Genomic DNA, 26,130 nt, shown 5'->3' with positions numbered 1-26,130 from the left:
TGTCCGTCCAGCCCCTTCGCTCTGAACAACAGTAGTATCGGATGAGCAATAATAACTGCGCAGTATTTTCACGTTCTTATTAATTCCAGAGTTGTTCTTTGCTCTGAGACAAACAGCTGAATCATGTCCTCACCTCGCTAGCCTTTATTACGCCACCTCACGGAACAAGCAATGAACACTGTCGATGAACACATCAGTTTCCAAAGCGGAATCACCAATCCGTCAGCGACAGCGGCCGTGAGGGCGCCGCCGGGCGCCGTCTCGGGCGCCGGCGGTGGACGGATGGGTCGGCCACGGGTGCGAGGGAGGAGGGTGTGGCGCCCGCCGCCGCCGACCGGCCGCCCTCCCACCCACCGTGACGCCCCCGCTCGGCCTCGGCACGCCGCCAGCAGAGCTTTCCGCGGCGTGCGTCATCATGGCGGCGGCATCACGGGGAGTCGGACAGCACCTGGGAAAATGTCGAGTACTATTCGGTGACAAATTTGGTAGAATTCGTTCATACTGGGTACAGCCCAGAGCCACGATCGGGAACGATGCAGGCACACATATGCTGCTGCGGTGTCCGCATTGCATTATTTATCGCGCCGGTCGGTTGTCACCACACACGAAAGTCGTATACAACAACCATGTTCGTCATTCCCATCATGTTCGTCGTTCGTCATTCGTCACATGTCTAGTAGGTACATAGCGGGCAGAGGGGGAGGGGGTACGATCACAGCTGACCGGGGCGGCAGCGGAGATGGGGGTCGGGGGGGGGGGGGGGCACGAGCCGTGCGGGGAGGAGGGGCGGGAGCCGACTCCTCTACCCGCTCGGCTACATGAGGCGCCCACTCGGCCTAATGAGGGGGATGTGGAGGGTGGAGCTGGGGAGGGGGGTACTCACCGGTTCAGCAGCAGAGAGGCGCTCACTGAGCGAGTGCAGCGCGCACTCCGTCTATGATGCGCTGCATCTTCTGGGGCGTGTCCACGTACCCATCACCGTTCTGAAATAGCACACCGCTGAGGTTTACCCCGGACGAGCTCGGATGACGGGCGGGGTGAAGTCATCGGGCAGTCAGAGACGCCACCGTAAACACAGGCCCGTCTAATGAGCAGCAATCGTGACAGGGGCTAAATGAAGGTTGGTGAACTGAAACTATACCGTAAAACGGCGAGCGACGATTGGGTGGATGATTTAGTATCCTGAAACTAATCGTTAATTAGTGTTTGGATCCCCCGCGGTATTTATATCCGGTATTTATATTTATTTATCGCGGTATTAATAGTCGTAGAAGTGCGATGGTAACATATCGTTTCAGACTGGATGCTTATGTATTAACGCTCTAACTTTCCACGGGGCAGAAAAATGTCCCGCCGCATTGATAGCCGTCATTATAAACGGTTCTTATTCAGAACAGCGTAGTTAGGGAAAAAAATTATCACACAGCTACGAGTATAATGACCGGACTTGCAGAAAGTCTGCACTCTGTAGATGAGAACCCACACCCACCTTCTTGGAGTGGAGCAGCTTTCCGCCGACAATTTGCACCTCGAGGTAGCCGGTCACACTGGGGGTGCCCTCTCCGGTCTGAAACGGACCGCGCCGGTCAGCACGAGACAATCGGAGCGAAATTACAATATCGCCAGCCAGTCAGGGTCACATTCCCACATAATGAGCTCGCCACGGGGACTGCCGTCGACGTGATGCGGCTGTCAGCCGGACGTGGATGGGTCCAAGGCCAAGGTCGGTCAGCAGTGGTCAGGTCCGGAGCTGAGGAGGCGGCGGCAGCCGGCCGGCCGCGAGTTCTATGCTTCTAACGCTAATGTGCCCATTCTCTATAGCCTGTCACTGTGCCTCATTCGGACGAAAGTCAAGCTGCACTCTCTCCTATCATCGTTTAAAATGCTGCAAACTGAATAGGTAATGTGAATATTGAAACAGTGACCCTACCTTACACCACAGACACAGAGGTCAATGCAGGTCATGAACGGTCACCAGCATTTTTGTAAAATAATTCGATAACGACACCATAGAGCGATGAAAACACCTCGAATTTATTCAGCTTAGCAATAAAGATAGATCATCGATACGCAAGATGACCTTTCGGGGTCAGGTCATAGCTTTTTGACCCAATGATGAAGGAAAGATTTTAAAGTTGACTTTTCCGGTTCATATTATAATAAATTCGACGCATCTCAACAAGAGAAATACAACGCTGTACGTACAACGCTGGGGAAACCGGCGTTTGAAATCCTTGTGTCAAAAGTAATTGCGGAAAACGTTTTCTTTGAAACGTCTATTTTACGTCTGGTCTCTGAAGGCCAAACCGTTGACCTTAGGTCAAATCTGAGGACATAACCTATAGCGAAAGAGTTTTTAACAGCTCATATGTCTTCCACGACTTTGTAGATCAGTTCGTCTATGAACTTAGATATTTTCTCCAAAAACGTTAAAGGGACCCTCCCACCTTCAAAAAAGTTAATGAATTGGCACGAAAGTGATGTCCCTTGGTTCAGAAAGAGCGAAAACGAATATCTACCAAATTTCATCGAAAAATATTCACTGGTTTTCAAGATATTAGGCTTTTACTTTTGTTTACTTTTTGGGATCTCCGCTGTTCCTAGCGACTTTATTTGAAAGTGCGGCATTTGTTGCGCGCAAAGCAGTATATACCACCGCGTGCTACCAAACGTTTTAGTAAAAGATTTAAAAATCGTTAGATCTCCGCTGACGTCACAAATTCTAAGGGGGCATACCAATGCATTAGCCCCTTAGAATCCGAAAACTGCAAGTTTGAAATTCCATATCTCCGAATTAAAGCATTTGTCGATGTTGTGAGTGCCCAAACCGGTATTTGCAGGCCATGGCCACCAATTTGGCTATCTCAACTCAAAACTAATGTTAAGGTGGGAGTGTCCCTTTAAGAGCTGAAAAGTTGATTTTTTATTACCTCTGCTAACCCGACCTAATGGAAGATTTAGCGCCTATAAAATTATCTAATTTATGCTCATGGTTTTCACTATTTCATATAATGCAGGTTATGAGTTGTCACTACCTGACAGAGGATCCCGGCATAAGGAGGCGGGCCCTTTTACGCTTTCTGCCTCGATTAGTTATTTTATTTATTTTTGTGACGACCGGACCATCACTCAAACACGGCAATAGACCCGAATATATACCTTCAGTTGAATCGGCTGAATCAAGGACCAGACGTAATAAATTATCAGCATGCTCACTGCCCGCGATATTACGTAGCATCGGGAGACATCAGTAGGCGGAACTATGGTCATGAGTACCCAAATATAGGAACGTTCCCATTTTTGGGAACGGAGTTCCCAAATATGGGAACGAGCGTTCCCATTTATGACTACGGAAGGCAATTTTTCGGCCGTTCGCGCACTAAAACTCATTAGTGCATCACGTCTCGAAAAAGTGCATGCTAATTAACGTCTCTACTAAATCTCCATAAAGTTATCTTTAATCTGACCGTGGAACAAGGAAATTGACCGTGGAATGATATTTTTAATGATTTTTTAAAAATGACAGAATGGTGGAAATATGGGTTATACGACATTTAGCATGCAATTTTAAGGAAAATGAAGCATTTTTTAGTTTGAGGTCAACTATAATAATTTTCGCCTGGTTATGAACTTTCATACTATCGACACCAGATCCTGACAAATGCAAGCGAAGACGCGTACGGTCCCGAGGTAATATTGTTGACTTTTGGTGTCGGGGCGGACGACCGCGTGGAACGCGAGTGAATTTACCGAACTACTGTTATAAACTCAGTTTAAGTGGTTTAAAATTATTCAGCTGTATTTTATCAACCCTGAAAGACATATTTTATTTGGATGCTAGCTGTTTAGCGTTGCTTTTAAAGGAAACAGTTCACTTTCCTGAAATCAGTATTTTGCTATTGATTGATGATTTTTTATGCCCAAAATAATCATGAAATAAAATAAAACCTTTTTGTAAAAACAATTATTTTCTATATTTCAATATAGGACGAACTATATTCTATGTAAAATAATGTTTGACGCGGAAGCTTATTACGCATTGACCAATCATATTGCGTAGCTCAAACCTACGCATACTGCATTGGCTGTAAGCCGCACGCTGATTGGCTGACGATGACGTGGCTGCATTCCTGTGCAAGGCACGCATTCCTCTACAAGGCACTCTTTTCGGAACGAGAAATGGAATATCTTCGTCTAGGGTGATCGTTGAGCCGTAAAAGCTCCTGATTTGTGCTAGTCTCAGCTCAAGCTACAAAACTGCTATTCCAGCTCAAAACCCCATGTTAAAAGTGAACTATTTCCTCATGAGCGTGGTTTTGATGACAAATGCAAGCGAAGAGCGTCATGAGCGTGGTTTTTGCCTTCGGTATTTTGGGGGTACGATCGTTTTGGGGGAATTTCTTTTATGCAGGTCGCCCTATGTGCCTTATTTATAATTTTCATGCTAATTTTGATCATTTCTCGTGCCCATCCTACCAGGCCTTTTGCCACTTACACTCATTAAGAAAGGAAAAAAGTAGATTTATATTGGGACTAGGTGTTTTGAGAGTGAAACATTTCAGCGTTCCCATTTTTGGATACTTACTTGTGCTCGTCAACTATCGGTGATAAACAGACAGGTGCTTGACATGTCTCCACCCTCGGCGCGGACGTTGGATATAGGCATGGAAGACCTTGTTGAACATCGCTGAGCGTTGTGAATTACGTAATCCTGCAGAGGGGGGCGTGCCCGCTGCGAGATCGACGGGAATAAAAGCGCAGAAGACCGGGCGAAACATGCGACGGTCTTGCCGGAAAGGTCATCTGATGATTGTTGCGTTAACAATAATTTGCGGCGTTGGACGTGATGCTTGTTAATGAAAAGAGCCCCTGAAAGGCGTCGGTGAAATCGTTCCCAATTTTGGGTACGCCGTTCCCATAATAAGGAACGCTTGCAGCGCCAGTGTACGAGAGCGTTCCCAAATTTGGGCTCGCGGCCCGGATGATGGACTGCTTTAGAAATAGGCGAACGATTTGAAACTACGATGGGCCTTACAATATCAAACTCTTTCCCAACAATATTGAGACAAATATCAGGCGGTTCACGATCGTTTTATATTTTTTGGACGTCATTTAACGGTTCTTTTTCTTGTTTTAAATAATGCCTACATGGCGTTCCCATATTTGGGTTTATCGTTCCCAAATATGGGAACGAAAATGCGTTCCCGAAAATGGGTACGCTTGACCATAGTTCCGCCTACTGACATGACGGCTCAGTGGAGCAGCTATCTGACCCACAATCGGCAGTCAGATGATACTTACGATCTCCAGATCACCGGGAAAGGCCTGCTCCAGTTCCGCTTTGATCTTGCGGAACTTTGGAGCGTACCCTCATGCCCCGCTGAAAGACACCAAAACCGCAGTCAAATGGCTGATCTGTGCCGACAGGCTGCTGCTGGGGAGACGCGGGCACCCGTCCCATTTCGAAGCAGCGATCAGTGCGGCGATAAAGCGATCGTCAGGGTCGTCATCGTCGGGAGGGAAGCCAGATCGTCAGGGCTGGAGATCGCTCCATCGAATAATATCCATCGGAGTTCGTTGACGATATTTTCGCGATTTGGCATAGTTATCGGGAAGCGTTCGAGAATGAGAGCCGATATCTGGCAAACCTGACCTTTGCTGCAAGCCAGACCTTTTGACTTAGACCACATTTTCAGGTCCGGTCCGGTCCGGTCCGGTCCGGTCCGGTCCGGTCCGGTCAGGCCAGGCCAGGCCAGGTCAGGTAAGGTCAGGTCAGGTCAGGTACGGTCCAAGTCTCAAACGTAGGTATGAATCGTAATACCATCCCCTTTATGCGAGACCAGTGTTTTTTTTCATTTTCGACCTTACGTAACGTCATGTGTCGCTATTGCTAATGGTCAATCGAGGTCATCAGAGTTAAATCAATAACTCTCGCCCCAATTGAGCTAGCGAGTCGAGAAAGGCACCAGTGAACTTGAATGAGCAGCCTAATCGTATGCTATCAAACATGACCTCCCTCGATCAGCTTTCTGACCTGACTGGTTTTGACCTGCCCTTGACATACCTGACATTTGACCTGACCTTGGGTCAACACCCCAGCAGACCTTGAGCAGTTCGGCTTTCGCTTTCCTACCTAGCGCAGGGGCAAACATCTAAGCCGGCTGGCGGCTGCATTACTTCTTTCAAAATAGTACGGGAGTCAGCATTGTGAAAACAGAAACATAATAACGAAGGGTTATGTTCCCCGTTCGACTCTTTATGCACAAGGTCAAGGTCACATGTACCTACTCAATTGGCGGCTAAGGCCACTTAGGCGCTCTACTCCCCCTTCACCGTCTAAAAATCAAAATATAACTCACCAGTAAACGATGTGGATCTTCAGCTTTCCTCCCATATCTGGTTGAGCGCGGTTGAACGTAACCTTCGCCGCCCACGACACCAACGAGCACTGACTCGCCGACCGCGACTCCACGCCGACTATCGACTCTCGGGCGCCCTCCGTTAGCCAGGGGCGATGCCAGCGGTGAGCCACTCCCCATCCGCGGCCCACGGTCACCGTCGGCCGCCCCTCCCGCATCGCAGGTCCGCCGACCGAGGACAGCGGCGCAGTGGCGTACCCAGGGGGCGACCGGATCACCCTGCCAACTGCCAACGAGTGTTAACGTTCTGTCAGCCTCGCAAAACCGACACATTTGGATTGAAGTACTAAATTACATACAATGTACATGTACCTTTTCAAATGGGATAGATACTTACATTTCCTGGCTGCGGCCAGTGGCCCAGAAAATGCACCGCTTCTTACGTCCCTGCCAGAGGCCAGTGATGGCCAAGTCAATCCTTTCGTCCAATGAAGGGATCCCTTCATGGAAAAATCGAGTGCCAAATAGATGGCAGCAATAGCATGTGTGGTTTGTGGTGCGGCTTTGACGAAATTAGCGCAGGCGGCCGGACGTGCCTAATCACAAAAGGACGCGTGTATATCACACCACGGTGAGATTTACATAATGCATCGCACTGTAGTGTAAACCTCACCCGGGTGTGATTTACACAATACACTACTCCTGTGTATATCACACCACGCGGAGTGTGATTTACACAGTGGGCCGGCAATGCGTAAATCACACCGGGGTGTGATATACACAATGTGCTCCTAGTGTGTAAATCACACCCGGGTGTCAGACCACGCAGCACCTGGGTGTGATTTACACAGTAGGCCCGGCAAATGCGTAAATCACACCGTGGTGTGATATACACAATGTGCTCCTAGTGTGTAAATCACACCTGGGTGTCAAACCACGCAGCACCTGGGTGTGATTTACACAGTAGGCCTAGCCAATGTGTAAATCTCACCAGGGTGTGATATACACTGTGTGCTCGGTAGTGGGTAAATCACACCTGGGTGTCAAACCACGCAGCACCTGGGTGAGATTTACACAGTAGGCACGGTAACAAGACACTTAACCAAACCTTAGACCTGACCTGACCTAACCTAACCTAACCTAACCTAACCTGACCTACTGATTTTTGCCTACCCGTGGATGAGGAAGAAGGTACTCGCATGAAGAGATTGCAAGCAATGGTAAGTCAAATATTTTTAGGTTAAGTGGTTGTGCATCAGGCTTCAGGCCTTCGGCCTGAAGCCAGATACACAACCACTTAACCTAAAAATATTTGACTTACCATTGCCTGTAATCTCTCCTAAGGCATTGCCTTCGGCACTGCACCGCTTCGCCACGAGCATTCAGACGTCGCTTTCCATATTGTATTGGTGCTTTTAAACTTGTCGGTCGGCAGCGAACCCACCGCTACCAAGGAAAAGCGAAAATGCGGGAAAAAGCGCCCGCACCGACGGGACTCGAACCCGCAACATTCGTAACATGGTGCAAGCACCTTCACCACTAGGCCAGGCGGTCAGCTGATTCCGAGAGAGAGGACGCCCGGAATCCCGCCGGAATATTCGTAGTGCTTAGTCTGATCTGACCAATGGGCGAGCAGAGTCACTGCTCTGACCAATGGACGTTCAGCGTTGCTATGACGTCACATCGTGGTGAGATATACACACAGCTGCCCTCTCTGTGTATTCCTCACCCGGGTGTGATTTACACTACGTAGTAGATTTTGTGTATATCACACCGGGGTGGGTGTGATTTACACAAATGGCCGGTATTGTGTAAATCTCACCGTGGTGTGATATACACGGTCCCATCACAAAAATCAACACAGCAGGCCGGTGCTAGCAGACGCCGGACGTGAGATTGCGGCCGACTGATTCAGACACCGGCAAATAACCGACTCGAGAGAGTGTCGGCTGAAACGGCTCCAATGGAATAATTGTGGGTCTACTGCAGAGGAAGGTGGCCAGTTTCGTCAACATCTCCATCAAGCAAGGTGGGTTGGTACTGGGTTGGTACAGGATCAAAATCACAGCCTAAAATCGCTACGATTCAATAATCAAAGAGGGTTCCCATTGTGCCAATATTTGTTATATTATATTTATTTAATCTGGATGTTTCATATTTTTCCCTTTTTGATTATCGGTACACAAACACCATGACCACAACCCAAACCAGTCACCATAACACCATTCATGCATCAGTATCAGTATGGAACCACAGGGCGCAGGAACGGGTGATTTTTTGTAACTCTAACATTAATGCTGTAGACTTGGTAAGTGCAGTCAATCAGGACTCGTGTCCACATAAATGTTTGATGAAGACTTGACAAGTCTTAGCCTACTGTATTTTTCATGAACAGTGGTCGCTGGTCAGCGTGACTCTTCCTTCTTGTTTAGTCCTACCTAACGTTATTTTATTCTACAAAATGCTTGCAATTTCAACCTCATTTGACCTGAAAACTGAAAATGCTAGAATGTTCTTTCCATGATAGATGATATACTGCTCTTTTCATGATAGAATGCTCTCTCAATTCAGGCCATCCAGGGATACTCTTTAAATACTCTTTAAAATACTCTTATATTAAAGTTGATACTCTTTCTTTTGAGGAGTATCAACTTTAAAGCCACTATTTACTACTTCATAGCCAGGAATGGTGGACAAAGCATGGTTTGATGTAGGTAGCCCTGTTGCTCTCCAACCTTTCAATTTCAATATTCATTTGGCATAGTGTCCTTATTACTTATTAGCTCCTGTTCCACAGTATATATTGCATACAGATAAATATGACCTATTTACATGTGTACCTGCATGTAAAAATGTGATGCTGCATTGATAATCTTCCTGATCTCTTTTGTGACCTATTGAAAAGTGGCATATTTTTCCATTCAGGAGGTATGCTTGTCACTAAGTTTACATCTTATGGAGATTTTAGGATGTGCCAACTGTCATGTGGTACATTAGTGTACGGCTACCGCCTTGCCGGCTACCGCCACGGGCACGGACCCGGCGCCGGCGAGTGCCGCCGCGGTCGGCGACGCCTGACGGTGGCGTGATGTGACGTCACAGCCGCCAGCGGCGCGGCGGTGGGGTCGGCCGGCCCGCATCGTGGCCTTGGTCGTGTCGCATCAGTATGGGAAGGGGTGGCCAGGGGCGCCGTGGGGGAACGCGACCCTCTTCCACCGGACAGCTCATGGCCAGAATAAAAACGTGACAAAAAGGCTCCAGTGATGACTGACGAGTGACCTCTCTGGACTTTTCATGAGTTTTCTTGTTTACCGGCTTTTGGAAACTTCTTGGTTGTGATAAATAGTTGTGATTTTAAATGTTGTAGCGTGCCATCATCATGAGTAGGTAACGAATAAAACCAGGTAGGGGAAGGTTAGGTCGGTTAGGTCCCCAGTTCCCGCACCTTCCGAAACCCTCCCTCTTCCTGCATGACTTGCCCGTTAGTGTTCCCTGCACGACGCACCGGTGTTACATACCGCTCGGATTCGAGCGGGCCGCTGCTCGATGTATACATGATACAGGTTGCGGCTCGTTTTCGGTGAGAACTTTGGAAATTGGTGAATCTGTCCAGTGGCCCAGCTTACATGTTATTGGTGCTGCTGTGGTGGATATTTTATGCGTGTCTCCGGACTGCCAATTCCCATTCATAATGTTCCAATCACATTGTTTACGATCGAGTCTGGAATGCAGTGCGTAGGTAGATGCATTTGACCGGATGGGTAGGTCAAATTATGTAGCGGAAACGGTGCGAACACCGGGCAACTGAAGGAGAAAGGCCGCCCAGACCCCGGCGCTGTTCGGTGTCGTTTTTTTATGTCAGTAATGCTGCCGACTTTTCCATATATGGACCCCTCCGGGCATGTTTTGACCTGTCATTGCTGAACCGCACAGACCACGTATATTCGACCCGAGCTGAGAAGCGCCAGAAAGCTGGCACCCTGGTGGTGAAAACAACGACCGCACGGCGCCCCGGTTGGGCTGTCGCCGGACGTTGTTTATTGCTGTCAGGGCCGAGTGGCGAGCGCCCGAGATATAGTTGCGGTTATGAAACTACATAATCGCATCTGAATTACCGATCAGTAGCCTTCTTTTCTATTCTAATGGGCTGTTCAATCACACGAAATTGTGTCATGACCAAATATGAGGATGAGCGTGGATCCGAGTGATAATTGAGATCTCGGTGGATCTTGAAGCAAACTGCGTGATAGGAACGATCCCATTGGATCTCACGTAGAAACCATAGGTATCCCGGATATGATCACATTGGATTTGACGATAAACCACTGGCAGGGGCCTATGACACGATCGTGATTTTGATGTGATCGACAAGGATACGAAATTTGGACTGCAGGCCTCTAGAGTCGAGATAAGTCCCTATGAATACACGTTGCATGGCTTTCCATGTGTCAGGGTCCTCCGAGGTCATCCAAGGTCACCTGGGGTCAACTCTGATCTTACCCTTTTCAATAAAACATTGCCTTCATGATGTGAAGCGTCAAGCGGCCGTACCGTACAAGTGTGTTATTTTTGTATCACTTTTTAGTTTTTAATATTTTTTGCGTCCATTTTTTTCTGAGCTGCGTGGTTGTTAGCTGAAACAAACTGTTTGCCGATTACTGTAATTGAATTACAGCTGAAACCTGTAACGAGCCGTGTCATTTTTCGTTTACAGATGACGGAGGACATTCTGGCCAGCCGCCGGTCAAAAGGCGACCTCTGCTGGGTCCTCAAGTCCTGGAACCAGGACGCCGGAGATTTCTCTCCAAAACTACTGCCAATGTCGCTCTTAGACTGCGTCAAAAGTGATGCCGGAGTCGTGACAGCACTCGCTCAGGTATGGTTTTCCATATTATGGACTATGGATACTATGTCTTGCCCACTCATTTCCTGTTTTTCATCCCTCAGTTTCCGCTTTACTGCTTGTTTACAGTTACCTATTCCGCCTTTCGACATCGGGCTGTTCCGACTGGAGCACCTCATGATCGAGTTGGGACTTGGGAGCACAAACCATTTTAGGCATGACTTCGATCCCCAGATCTCCAACACCCATGGCTCATAATGACCTCATGATTCATTGACCATATGAACCCTTGAATTGTCTTACCCTGACAACTCGGTCGTAGAGGTGGATCTGAATAAGTCGCATGTCAGGGTGGCTCATTTCCTGTTTCCGGTGTTAAGAACGAATAACTCGGAACATAACTCCCACCCTTAGTGATCCGCCGGGTCCATTCACTGAAACAATGTTGGATTGCTGGTGTAGCGGAAGCCGGAAACGCCCGCCGAGTGATTGTGATTCCTTGTGACTGACGTGTACCAGGTCCAGGTGCGGTGTGTTTACTATCACCGGTCTGACGTTTAACGAGGAGCCGATTGTAGTCACAGTATATCACGCATCGTTCAAAGTGAGAACGAGTTGATAGGCCGAATAGGTTTTACGATACCGCTGCTGACGAAGATATATAAATACATACGTATCGAAAGCTCCATTGAACTAACGAACTCTGTCGGGAAAATTTTCTTTATTTCGAACTCCACAATATAATATGTCTTTACTTTGAGCTTAGTCTGACCAGCTGACCCGTTCTGACCGCCGACCCCCACCCCCGTCAGCTGCCGGCGGCCGAGCAGTGCCAAGCGCGGGACCAGATCGACGCCATATTCACCGAGATGCACCACAACTTCAGCGTCGGGTCGGTGCGCCGAGTCGGCTACTCGCTGGCCAAGATATTCAAACAGCTCTACGACAGAATTTGTGTGGAGCGGGCTGGCATCGAACAGGTAGGCGAGCGTGTATTCGCACCGGTTGAGAGCGGGGGCCGGTGTTAATCGTTAGCTTCTCCCGTATTGTTTTACGTCTTCCTCCCCTGCTCGATCTATCATTACCCCCTCTCCGGCTTGTGTCTTTTAGTGTCTTTTAGTATTTCTAGTGTGCTCGCTCATATGCTTTGGCACAGATCATCAACGTATTTTCTGCACCCTAAAACATTTTTTCATGACCAGCCGCCGAAGCTACGTCCCAAGTAACCGCAACTGGCTTCGAGCTCTGCCGCTGAGCCACAGACGCCGTGTCCAAACTGGTGTATGTGTGCTGTTTCCCAACTAAATATGTAGTGTCGTTCAGCTACAGGCGCCATGTCCCGACTGCATGTCTAATTACTCTGCATCCCTTTCTGTCAAGGTTCGCGCCCTGCCGGCCGGCATTCCCACTCTCTACCTGCCCACCCACCGGAGTTACGTGGACTTTCTGCTGGTCTCCTACATCTGCTTCCACTACGGGCTCCCGCTGCCCGTCATAGCCGCCGGAATGGGTGAGTGTCCGTAATACTCTTTGGAATGGGTGAGTGTTAGGTATAGCGGCCGAAATGAGTGTGTGCTGGTAATATCCGATGGAGTGAGTCATAGCCGTCAGTCATAGCCACGTCACCTTGTAGCCTCCAGAATTGGCGAGTGCTCCTCTCCAGTCTCAAACTCGCTGCCACCAAATTTATAAACGGAAACCTTACCTACTCGGCCACACGGACTCAGCTTTATTATAGGCATGAAACAGCTGGCAAATGCAGCATAAATCAAGATAACCATTTCATTGAACAAGCACCATAAACACGCACAAGTTCGGTGATACCACATCGGCGCCGATGTACCGACTCGGTCTGTCTGCCGGCTGCGGCAGGCGTGCTGTACTGGGTCAGTCCTCAGCCAGGTCTAGGTAGTTTCTGAGTGGCTGGGGCAGCGGCAGGTGGCGCAGACCGCCTGGCAGCCGTCCCAGCTCCGCCAGCCGGCGACGAAGCACACAGCGCGTCATATGACGCAGCGGCGGCACGCCAGCGTACTGCGCCAGCCCGCCCTCCTGCGCCACGACTGTGTAGTGCAGCGCAGCGCCGCGCCACTCGGTGCCCTCCTCTCCGAGTCCGCTGATCAGCCGGAGCGCGGTGGGTGGCGCGGCGCGCAGTAGGAGGCGCAGACACAGCACCACCTCAGAGCTGTACGGCCGACCGGTGAGCACGTGCGACTCTACCTCTGAGTTCAATCGGTGACAGAGGTGCTCCATCGGCGAGTGGCGCGAGTCGCTCCACAGCGGGGCGCCGAGCGGCAGGAAGGAGAGCCGGGCGCCGAGCCGCAGCAGCGCCAGCACGGCGTCCGGCCGACACTGCGCCACGGCCGCGTGCAGCGGCGGCAGCGACTCGTACGAGAGCAGCGGCAGGTCGATGGCGCGGTAGGAGCGGTCCCAGCCGCGCCGGCCGCACGGCAGCGTGTTGACGGTGATACGGAGGTCGGCGGCGACCGCGTGCCTCAGCAGGTACTCGGCGAACCTCAGACACTCGGCGCGGTCACTGAGATCAGCCTTAGAGCCGCTCACCAGGTAGGTGACGCAGGGACCGAATATGGCGCCGGCCAGCAGCCGCTCCAGAGTGCTCTCACAGCCGGCCACAGCGGTCAGCAGTCGGCAGACCAGCGGCGTGTCGTCCAGCCGCCAGCGGAACGCCACCAGCGCGGCCACGGCCAGCAGCTGATGGAAACCGCCCAGCCGACACACGCCGCCGTTGGCGCAGCGCGCCTGCTCGTGCCGCTCCAGCAGGGCGGCGGTGACGTCGGCGGCCGCCCGCTGCCGGTCGCCGCTGAGCTCGATGATGCGGTCGGCGGCGGCGGCCGCGCGGCGCCGCTCGGCGCGGTCCTGCAGTTTGGCCGTGCCGATCAGACGCAGCAGAGCCTGGCCGGGCAACAGCTGCTCGGTAGGCGAGGCCATGTCGCTGCCGGTGGTGTTGTCAGTCACAGCACTCCAGCTGGTGTCCACAGAGTGTCTCCAGAAACCCGCCGATCACAGCACTCGTGGCACTCAAATAATTGTCACGAGAAGCCCATCGATTGTAACACTCCACCTTTCATGAGGGCTGTCAGGAACTGCCGATCACAGCGCTCCCGACACTCACGAGGCCTGTCGGTATCCCTCCAGTTTATGCACTCCTGACACTCGATGATGCCTTCAGAAACTGATAGCTTGCAAACCTAGCTGGAAACCAAGAGATGCTCGTCCAGCTCGACTCGTGAGAATAGTTCGACTGCAGAAAATCAGCTGACCACGAGCTGTATCGGTCAGTTCTTCGTAGGGGTTTCCTAATCCGGAAACCTTACCGTTCTGAGCTGGGTCGCTCATCGATTGCACGTATACAACTTCACCAGGAGCCAATGGGGAGCGCATCCTATCACCCAGCCTGCCCTTCTCTTGCTCTCCCCTCTCGCTTTTTCACTCTCCATTTTTCTTTCACTCTTTTTTTTTATCCATGTCCTATAATTTTCTTTGCATTTCCTTTCTTCTTCTTTTTCTCACACTCTGCTCCTCTCCCCAAGAATCATCCATTCATGCTGCTTTTCTCTTTGCTATGTTTACTAACAGACACGTTTGTTACCGATGCTTATATTGCAGCCTGTTTATTTGCAATGGTTCAGTGCCCTGTCAATCCGACTGTTCGAATAGTTATTTGACAGAACCGTTTTGTCATATTTCCGCGCTACGTTGAGCTCTCAGTCCAAAATCTTATCGTTGAACAGGACTGGCAAGTGGCTGCGCAACAAGCTCTTTTTGTGCTTTACTCCCCGGAAACTTCCCATTCAACCGTTTGTATCAAATTTCTGAAGGGCTGTTTTTTCAATAATTATTCTCTATTGCATTTTATGCGTTGTTTGCGATATTGGATCATCCACCAGCATTTCGCCCACACACTGACCCCACGAGCGGCTGTTTCCGTTGACCGTTTCTCCTTGTTGGCCCTCCCTGACTCCCTGATCACTAACTGTCCCGCAGACTTCAAGTCGATGCTGTGCGTGGGCGACATCCTGCGCAGCTGCGGCGCCTTCTTCATCCGCCGCCGGCTGAACGGAGACCGTCTGTACGCGGCCGTGCTGCGTGCCTACGTCCAGGCACTGGCACTCAACAGCCCGCAGCCCTCAGAGTTCTTCATCGAGGGCACACGCAGCCGCAGCGGCAAACCGCTGCCGCCGCGCACAGGTCAGTCGTAACTCGTAAGCTAACTTTAAAACCCAGCTGCAAACCCTGCCGCTGCACGTAGGTAAGTCGTACCTCGTAATGTAAATTAAAACATCACAGAGGTCAGTGATTACGTATGTCACAGCCGCAGTGACAAAACCCCTGCCACCGCGCACAGGTCTGTCGTGCCCCCCCCCCCCCCCTCTCCTCAACGTCTGGTCAGCTGCACACAAGTCAATCGTATCTCTTTCTACGCTGATTCCATCCTCAATGGACAGCTGCGCTTGCGCCAGAGAACGCAGGTCAATCACACTACGAGAAACAAAATAAACCATTGTTTTCGATAATCAAACTTAAACCGACAGGGAGCAATGCTAGCCTCGATCATCGTGGAAAGCTGTATAGGAATGTTTATGTTATAAGAATGTTTACTACCAGTAAAACGCCTTTTGGGCGACCAACGGAGCGAGCGAGAGGATGGGCCTTGCACGTGCGAAATTGCGAGGGGGTACCTCCAACTAACTTGTGCACTGCACCCTACTAACCGGTCTTAAGCGATGTGCCAAATTTCAGCGCAATCGGCCTAGCCGTTCTCGAGATCTGGAAGCGGCACACTGCACGTGCGCACGTGCAAGCGGGGTCCAAACTGACATTTGCACGGCACCCTACTAACTGGTCCCCAACCGTGTACCAAATTTGAGCGCAATCGGCCCAACCGTTCTCGAGATCTGGGAGCGCCCCCTGCACGTGCGCACGTGCTGTAGCACCCCAACCTTAACACATGCAGATGAATTATCTGATGGAGACCTAACTGTGTACCGAGTTTCAATTCAATCGGCCCAACCGTTGTGCCGTTATTGAGGTTGCAATTTTGGGGGTTCTTAAAAAATGTCCAACTTTACCACGCGCCACGTGCGGTGGTTGGCAAGAACGCATGGTGGCCATCACACCACAGAACTTTTACGTCCAAGTGACATTCAGTAAAGAAGACCGCTTGTCAATCGGATGTCCCGGTCCTAAGATATTAGCTTTTGAAGAGCGTCCCCACGGCCGGCCGGCCGGCCGGCCGCTCATACTCAGGATTTTCCCTTAATTCAGTATGAGACTCCGCTCGCTTCGCTCGCTCCGTAACAACACAACAGTGCCTACATTCTGCACAAGTGAGACCCTGATCAGACGTATCAATTCAGTGATGCTGCAACTTTGTCATGGGCTCTCATCCAAACACATTCTTGAGGTTTTAGACTTTATTTGATAAGATACCCCTAGAAATGGAAGACTGGTGGTTTGATCATAGTCTTTTCGCTCATCAAATTGAATATCAATGGTCACGCATTTTGTCGGAGAGTATTAAATAACACTGGATTCCACATTGCTGGCTAACAAATGGTGCTATCTTTCCGGTTACATGCACCGTTTCCGAACTGTCGACATGTCAGAAGCTCAACAGGAACTCTTTTGTGAGGTGCGCGGTGTCCCTGTTAGACGAACACATCTGAAGATCATTATATCAGTACTCAGTAGTAGCTCAGCTGCAGATACCCCTGTCCGAGCCGGGCGTTCTACCGGCTGGAGAGACAGGTCAGTATATCAGTAGTAGCTCAGCTGCAGATACCCCTGTCCGGGTCGGGCGTTCTCCCGGCTAGAGAGACAGGTCAGTTTATCAGTAGTAGCTGAGCTGCAGATACCCCTGTCCGGGCCGGGCGTTCTCCCGGCTGGAGAGACAGGTCAGTATATCAGTAGTAGCTCAGCAGATACCCCTGTCCGGGCCGGGCGTTCTCCCGGCTGGAGAGACGGGTCAGTTTATCAGTAGTAGCTCAGCAGGTACCCCTGCTCGGGCCTGGCGTTCTCGCTGGTGGTCGGACAGGTGACGTTGAAGCAGCCCAGCTGACTGATGCTGTTCTGGGTGACGGCGCCCGCCGGATCGTCCGTCTGCTGACCGTGCTCATCCACACAGTAGCAGTAGAGGCCGCGGCACTGGTAGGCCCGGAACGCGCCGTTCTCACAGCACTGCGGCAGGTCGGTGCGCTGGCCGGCCATCTGCATGTGGTACGAGGAGCGCGCGCAGTTGCACGTGGTGTCGGCGGCGTCACTGCGCCGCGGTACCCGGTACCCCAGGTCGGTACCGTCCGGCGCCACGCAGTACCGCTCCGTACGCGTTTCCTGGGGAATGGGAGACGGCGTTAGCCCCGATGCCTCAGGGGAAGGTGCATCGTACCGCAGGCTTCTCTATGGGAGGTATAGTGGATTTTGAACTTAATGACGTCTTTTCACTCAATAAAATCCCGTTGCACTTGCAACTCAACAAACTCTACTCAACAGACATTTCCAGTTGCATGGATATGGGTTTTGGCTTCGTGATTCCACGTGGGATCTATTATTTTACATAATCCGACTGGAAACCAAAGATGATGATTGAGAATATACGATCTCCTTGGATCTCACAGCATACAATCAATTTCACTGCCATGCTGTCGTCTCCAATTGACATCTGCCGTCTCTACTAACCTGGACCTTGTCGAAGTACCCTCCGATGTCACAGTGCGGCGGGTCCAGGCCCAGCGGTGTGAACCCCTGCGCGGCCCACTCGGCCGTCTCGTTGGCCAGTCGCTCGGCCGCCAGCTCACAGGGCTTGAGGTAGTCGGACCGGTGCAGACTCGAGTTAAAGCACGGCAGCAGATCCTGGGAAGACAGGGCACGCGTAGGAGGACATGGCTATCAGAGGCTTTGGTGGTTGATGTTATCAGCCAGCCCGCCTAGAGTGCATTTTAGTTACGACACTAATGGCCCGACGTCGGTCAAAAAGTTTATCGGCCAACTAGCAAAATTCAGAAAAGAATCCAGCGAACCTTATTTGCTGCTAAACACAACGACCACTAATATAGTGAAGGACAGACAATTGTAGGGAGTCCAAATTCACTGGATCAAGTCTACCCCGGGGTGGTGGGATTGTGTTTCAAAAGGGGGAGGGGGAGAGGGGTTGCTAGTGATGGCATTTAGGAAAGTCTGCGTGCCCGCTAACTGACCAGGAAGTGCCGGTCGGCGATCACCGATAAAATTGTTCCGTTCGTCTTGTCCACACAGAAACACGTCCTGTTGCTGCACTGCAGCGGGTCGAAGTTGCCGTTAGTGAGACAGTGCGGTCGCGGCTGGAGGCCCTCCACCGACAACTCGCCTTGGTGGAGTCGCGAGCACAGACAGCCCATATCGCCGGCCTGAGTGGTACCACTCTCGCCGTACAGCCGCTCGCCGGTCTTACTGTAGCAGCTGGTGGTCAGACCGGGCATCGCCTGCGCCGCTCGGTACGCCCCCTCTGAGTCGCACGCGGGGTCCAGCTGTCCCGGGTTGAGGATGGTCTTTTCGGCTTCGGCGAAGGCCTGTCGCGCCGCGGCACACTCTGTGTCGGCTATGGGCGCGCAGTAGGCGCCAGTGTCGTTCCGGGTGCACCTCAGGCCGGGCCCGCAGATCTGCGAGGGCAGCTGACCGATGTGGTACACGTTACTAGTGGCGCAGGCGTCTCCGGCCGCCTGGGTGAGGGAGAGGGAGAGAGAGCGAAGACCATTGTCAGCGAGAGCGACCACAGTTAGTGAAACACTGACCGCTTGAGATAGGATAGAGACCGACGTTAGCGAGAGCGATCACGAACAGTAATACCATAGCCGGTGGTACGAGATGTTTGTGACGTTCGGAAGCTTAGAAATATAATAAAAGACATATATTGACTTCAACATAACATGTTTCGAGGCACGAATTACAACAGCGTTATCTGTCTCTTGAGTGGACTTCGATCAGTTGATATTGACCGTCAGCTACGCTGAGTCTTTCTGCTATGATCGGAATGGTTATTGCTTCGACTGTCAGATATGCTCGATCTACCACTGCTATCTATTGGTTTGGACGGTCGGATCGCTCGGTCTCGCCCCTCACCAGGTAGTCGATGCAGCTGTGGCAGCAGCCGCACTGTGAGTACGGACTAACCACGCGCAGCTGGGAGGCACTGCACTCGTCACCCGGACACCCGTTGTCAGGATCATCACAGCAAGGGGTGATCACCGGGTCACACACATTGCCCGAACAGTTGAAATTCTCCCCGGTGGCAGCGACGGGCGGCGCACGGGCGGCTAGAGTCGCCACGAGAAACACTCCTAGAGCGAGTGGCGGCGCCATGTCGGCGACTGGAGCTCCTTCCGGACGGTCAGAGAGGAGCAGACAGCACTGCGATCACAGGCACGCAGACGGCGGTCCGCTAATACCCACCCGTCTCTGTTCGCCACCGCGGCTGAGACAGTATCGGGCGCTATCGCAGGGCGATCAGCTGTCAGCGGCGCGATACCGGGTCGTAGCAAGCGGTGTTAACGTCATGCCTCGGCCGGGGGATCTGCAGGTGAACCCGGCGGAGCGAATTATCGATAGCTCTAATCTCATCAGAGACTCATTCATCCTGATAGCTGATGACGCTCCAATCAGACACTCCAGTGCACTTTTTTTGCTGACCTACGACTCCTGTTTGTGTGTTTCAGGTCTGTTGTCGGCTTATCTGGAACTGTTCCACACTGGCCGAATACCGGATTTACACATCGTACCAATATCCATCAGTTACGAGCGTGTTCTCGAAGAAAACTTATACGCTTACGAGATGCTGGGCATCCCCAAACCACCAGAATCTACTGGGGTAAGTGATTTTGCGTTGCGTTGAATTGAGTTCGTAGTGGTTTGTTTAGTTGGGCTATATCATGTTCGGGATGATATTTATTTTAATTAATGGCAGCTAAGCATCTTGCATGGACAAAACGAAGAGGCCACGGAATTTAAATAATATTAGCTAACTGATATAGGAAATTCGGGATGATATAAAGTCCACGATCAAAACGAATGATTGCTCTACCCAATACCTGACCTTCATATAACGCCGGCTGTTCCACTTCTGTCTCCGCTCCCTAGCGTCTGGTGGGCGCCGTCAGCGTGCTCGCCGAGAACTACGGCGCCGTGCACGTCCGCCTGCTGGGCGTGCACTCCCTGCGCTCCGCCAGCGGCCCGGACCTCCGCAGCTGCCGGCTGGCCACCGAGGTGCTGCGCGACCAGCTGGCCGGCGCGCGGCTGCCCGCCAGCTGCCTGCTCATGGCCGCCCTGCAGCTGGCCGGCGGCCGGCAGCAGCTGCCCGAGCTGCTGCAGCTGGCGGGGTTCGTGGGAAAGCAGCTGACGGCGGCGCGGCCCCAGCTCAGCGTGGAAGGTCAGTGGTTAAAAACGCGGTGGACTAGGCAACCTGTCGATTGTAGGTGACCTCCTGCCTCCCGCCTATTTCTGTATGCATTTTATTTGCCAATTTTCTCTAAACATTAAGTACCCTCAGACCTCAAACTGTGCCACATCTGTGTTTTCAGACGTGACGGTCGACGCTGCGAGGCGGCTGTTTCACGTGCACCACAGTCTGCTCAGAGTGAGCGCCGGCCGGGTGGTGGAGCTCCAGTCGCCGGCCCGACCAGCCGCCAGGGCTCGACGACCAGCTGACGGTTAGTAATGACGGCACATGGGGGGGGGGGGTAAGATTGACCGGAAGCTCGCACTTGTGTTAGTGTGAGTGCGGAATAGTGGGATGGTGACGCCGGTGGAAGTGGAAGTTTACTGCGAAATGATAGGTCTCGTTTAAACATGAGTGAGCCGTGGGATGGTGAGACCAGTGTGACAGGTGTGAGTCTCTCGGTGTTGATCGCTCCCCTCTGCCCACAGGGCCTCGTCTGAAGGAGTCGACTCTGGCGGCCGTGGTGTCGCGAATTCAGCTGCAGTTCTACGTGAACCCGCTGCTGCCGCATATAGCGGCAGAGGCGCTCCGGGGACTCGCCCGCCAGTCAGGTGAGGTATTCATATTTGTTACGCTATAACACCTGGTCTGTATACCGGTATACAAAAGTCACCGTGCAAAAGTCTACGGTTACGCGAATACAAAATCTTTTCTAGCGTTCACTTGGAGCCGCCATTACAACGACTATCAGGACACGTCATTTGGCCAGCGTTTTCCGGTGTTTCTTTGTGCTAGATTCATGTCCACGTCCAGCGTTTCAGCACTCGGCAGTGCGCTGTTCCAGCAGGACTCTGCTTTTTTTGCAACGTGTGGACCCTTTTTGCGGCCTTTTGGGTCAGTGCAGTCGTGGGGCACAAAACAACATAATTTCGCAGCGTGTGAGTCATATGTTTCGGTCTTAGCGACGCTCTCTCCGTCGACAAGTCTGTCCTACGCCCGCTGTATATTTCGGCTGTCACAATTTGTAACTCTTTTGTTCCACCGACAGGTCGGCCCGAAGCCCGTCGCACCCTGTTCGAGCTGATGTCCGTCGAATTCCCCACGCTGGAGCGGTGGGACGCTGAACCAGAGTCTCCGTCAACAGACGCTAGATGGCAGGACGTGCAGGCTCGACTGCTCCGACCATTCCTGGAGGCCTACAGGGCGACCATCGGCGCTCTCCTAGTCAGTGTTTGTTACCATTGTCCTACTTATCGCCAACGCAGGCAATGCCATCACTATAACGGTTGTCAATTATTTGTTTGTTTGATTAGATGTCATTTCGTCGCTGTAGATGCCTATCTTATGGCGTTGAGTAGCAGTGCCGCAGTTAAGTAGCAGATAAGCGATATTATCGATCACCTGACGTCATGCTAATGGCTTTTCTGATACTCTGTGTCATCTACACAGTCAGAACTCACTACAACGTCACGACTCATGCTGTGTGATGGTCGACAGAGCAACTTACGTTTGCTACTTCCCTGTAGTCTCATGACGCGCCGTTCGTCCTCCGCAGGGTTCCCTGCCGTCGTCGGCGTCCCCGGTCGAGGTCCAGCTGTGGGCAGAGCAGCACGTGGACGTGCGTCGGCCGGCCGCCCACCTCTGTCTCTGCAGAGACGTGATCTCCAACTGCTGCTCGGCCCTGGTGCGACTGGGCGCCGGCACTCGCGCAAATCGGTGAGCTGCAGCACATCTGTTGGTCATCTGGCGTCCCGAACTATAAGTGTATGTGTGGTTATCTGTGATGGAAGTCAATGCTGTAGATTGGCTTGGTTTGCTCTGCAGTAACATTGCCTTTCGTCAGATTTCGGATAAAAATTTTGGTTGAGGTTTGGTTGGATGGATCATGAATCATGATGCTAAGCAATGATGAAAAATGTTAACTTCGTGGATCGTCCTGTTTGGCGAATACATCTCGGGCACTGTTGTGAAGTGCAGTGTGCACTGGGGCGTTGCCTACCTGATCGAGGGGCGGCGCCTATCTGGCCGAGGAGCGGCCTACCTAATCTAGGGATGCTGTTGGTGTCTGTTGACCGCCGTGTTCTTATTGCACCAATTCGTCGTTTTGTTTGTTTCTTGCCGTTATACTATTACTGTTTATCACTGATTGCTCGCCGTTTCAGGTCAGGGAACGGAGGCAATGGAGGAAACGGAGGCAATGGAGGAAACGGAGGTAACGGCTCTTCTACGGTGCAGTGGCGGCGGGAGCGTCTGGAGGCAGTGGCAGCCCTGCTGAACGAGGCATGTCGGACGACAAACGCTCGCCTCTGACGGCCCGGCTCAGCAGCGGCTCACAACACTGCAGCTAAGCGGCCGTATAGCCCGAACACATCAGTCAGGGACACTGCCTAACGTGGCGCGCACATTCTTCATTTTGTGTTTGCGAGGGGTATATGATAGTTCTGCGTACCAGTATGCAGAGGCTTATGCGAGGGGCTTTAGGGAAGGGTTGTGACGCAAGTTTGTAAGGGATGAAAAAGGCATCAACAGTCAAAAGACTCTGGGAGAGCGGTGTGGGAGCTGTCTAAGTCAGTGTCGGCATGAGAAGCTTGAGTGGCATTTACACTCAATAGTCAAACAAGTCTATTGGAGACTTATTGGGGAGTTGTGTTAGTCATTGTAAGTCTGCGAGACTATATAGGCATCAACAGTCAAAAGATTCTGGGAGACTCATGGCTGAAGAGTTGTCTTAGTCAGTGTTAGTCTGCGAGAGACTATAGAACCGTCAACCGTCAAAAGACTCTGGGAGACTGGCTGAAAGTTCTCTTAGTGATAGTCTGCGAGCGAGTGACTATAAATGCGTCAAAAGTCAAGAGGCTCGGGGAGGCTGCCCAGGACTGTTGTCCTGGGCGATTGTTAGTCAGTGTGTGACCTTACTAGTCTGTCTGCCATTGTGACGCTCCAGAGTAATTCCGGGCTAGTCAGGCAACTGTGATTTACCGCCCGAACAGAGTAAAACCAACTGTCTTACCCCATAGACCTGCATGCGATTAGGAGGGCATACCGCCAACTTGACATGGGCAATGGGGAAGTTGTATTTGGACTACCGGGCGGTTTTGAATGTGAAGCACATATTTCCACATGGAAAATTCGCGCGGTAAACGAATCACAGTCATTTATTATTTGAACTAGGGCATCTTCACTCTTATATTCAAGTGTGTGAAATATTGTTCAGATTTTCGTTTGTTAGATCTGCTTTTTCTACTTTTTTCGCTTGGTGTTTAGTTTTTTATCTTTTCTTTTCGACACATTTTCATGAACGGTTTATCCTTTATATGGGCATTTTCCCGCGTTTTTGATGGATCACTCGTGGCTATTTATTTGGATGCATTTGGTGTGTTTGCGATCATGGGCACCTACCTATTGCAAATACATTCTATAATATATATTTAGTTTGTGGATTTTTACCTTACTCCCTCCTCTATCTTATTCCATGCCAGAAATACGCAAGGAATAGTGTGACGAACGTCGAATCTTCGTCAAAATAGTTAGATGTGTGTAATAGGTCAGCCAAGACAGAGGAACACCGAGCAATAATAGGTATCGCCATTTTGCTAAGTCACAGTCGTTGATCACTCGGCGGTCTAAACGGCTGTCGTTCACAAACTGTCCAAAGTCTGACGAGTTATATTCATAAAACAACGCACATACATGAATATATATGTAACAACAATGATAAGAGCGGAGATATGCGATCGATCGGCGGCCGCGCGCCGGTGGCGCCTCTGGCGGCTCACGGAGTAAACACCCGCAGCGTGCGCATCAGCGCCGTTAGAACGGCCGCCAGCTGAGTGGCCTGTTTCATGAGAGCGGCCATGCTGGGGTGGTGTAGCGGCCGGCCGCCGGCCTCGGCCGCCGCCTGTACGGTCAACAGGTAGGCGTCACAGACGGCCCGCACCTTCAGCACCAGGTTCTGGGTCTGGAGCGGCGCCGTGGTGTGGCTGGCCGCCAGCTGAGTGACGGCCGTGGCCCGCTCCATCAGACCCATGCACGCGTGCAGACAGTCCACCAGTCGGTCGGCGCTCTCCGTGGCACCCTTCACAAACAGCTTGCTGGCCGTGACAAACTGGCGCGCTTCATTAGTGAGTTCATCGCGCGCCAACTGAAATTTGGCCTCGTTCATGCCCTCAGGGCCTCCGGCCTGGTGCGCCAGGGCGCACGCGCTGGCGATCTCGTCCAGCCGATGGGACATGACGCCCAGCCGGTCACACGCCTGGAAAAACACTGTTCGGTCCTCCTCGTCACCCTCGACACTGGTCTCGAGCGAGTCCTCCTCGAAGCTCGAGTCCGCCGGCCGGCCGCGAGGGGGCAGGCGCGGCGAGCTCGTCTCCAGCGGCGGCTCGGGTGGCGGCGGGGGCGGCTCGGCGGCGGCCGGCCGGGGCGGCGGCGGCAGCGGCAGCCGGCGCGGCGACCGGTCGGGCGGCGGCGGCGGCGGCGGTTTTCGGCCGCCCGGGGAACTGTGGGGCGGCGGCGGCGCGGCCGGCCGGCCGACAACCCGCTGCGGGGAGGTGGGTCCGGTCTGCCGCCGCACGCGGGACGGCAGCGCCGGAGGGAACTCGGCCGCCGTCGGCCCGGTCGATTCCTGAAATATGGGTAACGTTTGTCACCCTGGAGTCACCAATCATCCACTGCAGCGAACAGTCTAAACATCGCCAGTTGCCGAAAACCGATTAGGGCTGCCTCTGAGCACCAGTTTCCAACAAGAACAGCAAATAATTTTGCTTTTGATTGCACATGTAAGTATTTAGCAACAGAAACTGAATCAACTCGTCAGGCCCACACATCGACTCTAAGGAATTGACGTGGCGACCTGACCGCGTTACCTAGCGATTGGGGCAAGAGAGGTTGACCTGTTGTCCTGACAAGAGGAGGAATTGACTGACCTGTTGTCCTGACCGGGTGACCACGGTATGAGTGGCAGCGATACTGACCTGTTGACCTGACCGGGTGACCACGGGCGGTTTGGGCGGCAGCGGCGGCAGCTGACTGCCGGGCCCGTGTCGCAGCACAGGCCGCGGCGGCGGCTGGGGCGGCCCGCCGGCCCCGCCCGGCTTCTCTCGCCGCCTCTCGAGCGTGCGGAACACGCGGGCGTTCTCCTCCAGCGCCCGCTCCAGCTTCTGGTCGGAGGCAAACGCCTCGGTCACCTGGTGGTAAAAACGGATACAACAATCAGTGCTTGCTGGGATAGGAGGCCAACAAGCAAAGAAGGATTATATCGGTTGGCATAGGAGGCCTCATTATCGAGACTGTGCTTGAGAAAGGAGAAAAGCAACATCGAACTAACTGGTAGACTGTATAGTACATTTAGTGTAGACAGTGAGGTGATCAGCACATCGAACATGCGGTGCAGACTGCAGTGACACATACACAAAACAACGATAATGAATCGCGACAGTGAATCAGAGATCGGTCCTACTGATTCGCCTCCATCCAAGTCCCAAGACAGGACTCTGGAGGGACGAATA

At 52.1% G+C, this 26,130-nt stretch overlaps 4 protein-coding genes across 4 annotated transcripts in view; 1 reads left to right on the top strand and 3 right to left on the bottom strand.

Annotated features, from left to right (window-relative positions):
* Positions 1-121: 121 nt before the first annotated feature.
* LOC122381263 (selenoprotein W-like) lies at positions 122-7,037 on the bottom strand. The gene is made up of 6 exons (XM_043365235.1): positions 7,033-7,037; positions 6,360-6,645; positions 5,302-5,380; positions 1,490-1,567; positions 884-983; positions 122-448 (listed from the first exon to the last, which is right to left on the bottom strand). Exons 2-5 carry the CDS (start codon positions 6,575-6,577, stop codon positions 906-908), a joined length of 453 nt encoding a protein of 150 aa, XP_043221170.1. The 5' UTR covers positions 6,578-6,645; positions 7,033-7,037; the 3' UTR covers positions 122-448; positions 884-905.
* LOC122381261 (glycerol-3-phosphate acyltransferase-like) lies at positions 6,968-24,053 on the top strand. The gene is made up of 13 exons (XM_043365233.1): positions 6,968-6,990; positions 8,224-8,388; positions 11,074-11,235; positions 12,015-12,182; positions 12,583-12,712; positions 15,205-15,408; positions 19,908-20,059; positions 20,329-20,617; positions 20,769-20,897; positions 21,115-21,237; positions 21,675-21,850; positions 22,182-22,342; positions 22,789-24,053. Exons 3-13 carry the CDS (start codon positions 11,074-11,076, stop codon positions 22,934-22,936), a joined length of 1,842 nt encoding a protein of 613 aa, XP_043221168.1. The 5' UTR covers positions 6,968-6,990; positions 8,224-8,388; the 3' UTR covers positions 22,937-24,053.
* On the bottom strand, positions 16,620-19,762 carry LOC122381262. Its single transcript, XM_043365234.1, has 4 exons — positions 19,315-19,762; positions 18,414-18,914; positions 17,896-18,069; positions 16,620-17,550 (listed from the first exon to the last, which is right to left on the bottom strand). The coding sequence occupies exons 1-4, from the start codon at positions 19,552-19,554 to the stop codon at positions 17,194-17,196; spliced, it is 1,272 nt and encodes a 423-aa protein (XP_043221169.1). The 5' UTR covers positions 19,555-19,762; the 3' UTR covers positions 16,620-17,193.
* A 223-nt stretch (positions 24,054-24,276) lies between the features above and the next one.
* Positions 24,277-26,130, bottom strand: part of LOC122381275 — a 78,032-nt gene continuing 76,178 nt past the window's right edge. The window contains exons 23-24 of the mRNA XM_043365265.1: positions 25,597-25,809; positions 24,277-25,247 (exon numbers count right to left, since the gene is read on the bottom strand). Coding sequence (XP_043221200.1) covers positions 24,399-25,247; positions 25,597-25,809 — 1,062 coding nt within the window. The 3' untranslated portion in view covers positions 24,277-24,398. The remainder of the gene's footprint in view (positions 25,248-25,596; positions 25,810-26,130) is intronic.

Source organism: Amphibalanus amphitrite, unplaced genomic scaffold, assembly GCF_019059575.1.
Source record: "Amphibalanus amphitrite isolate SeventyFive unplaced genomic scaffold, NRLGWU_Aamphi_draft 000117F_arrow, whole genome shotgun sequence".
Lineage (NCBI taxonomy): Eukaryota > Metazoa > Arthropoda > Thecostraca > Balanomorpha > Balanidae > Amphibalanus > Amphibalanus amphitrite.
Note: the sequence above shows the minus strand (reverse complement) of the source record. Positions and strands in the feature narration are given on the sequence as shown.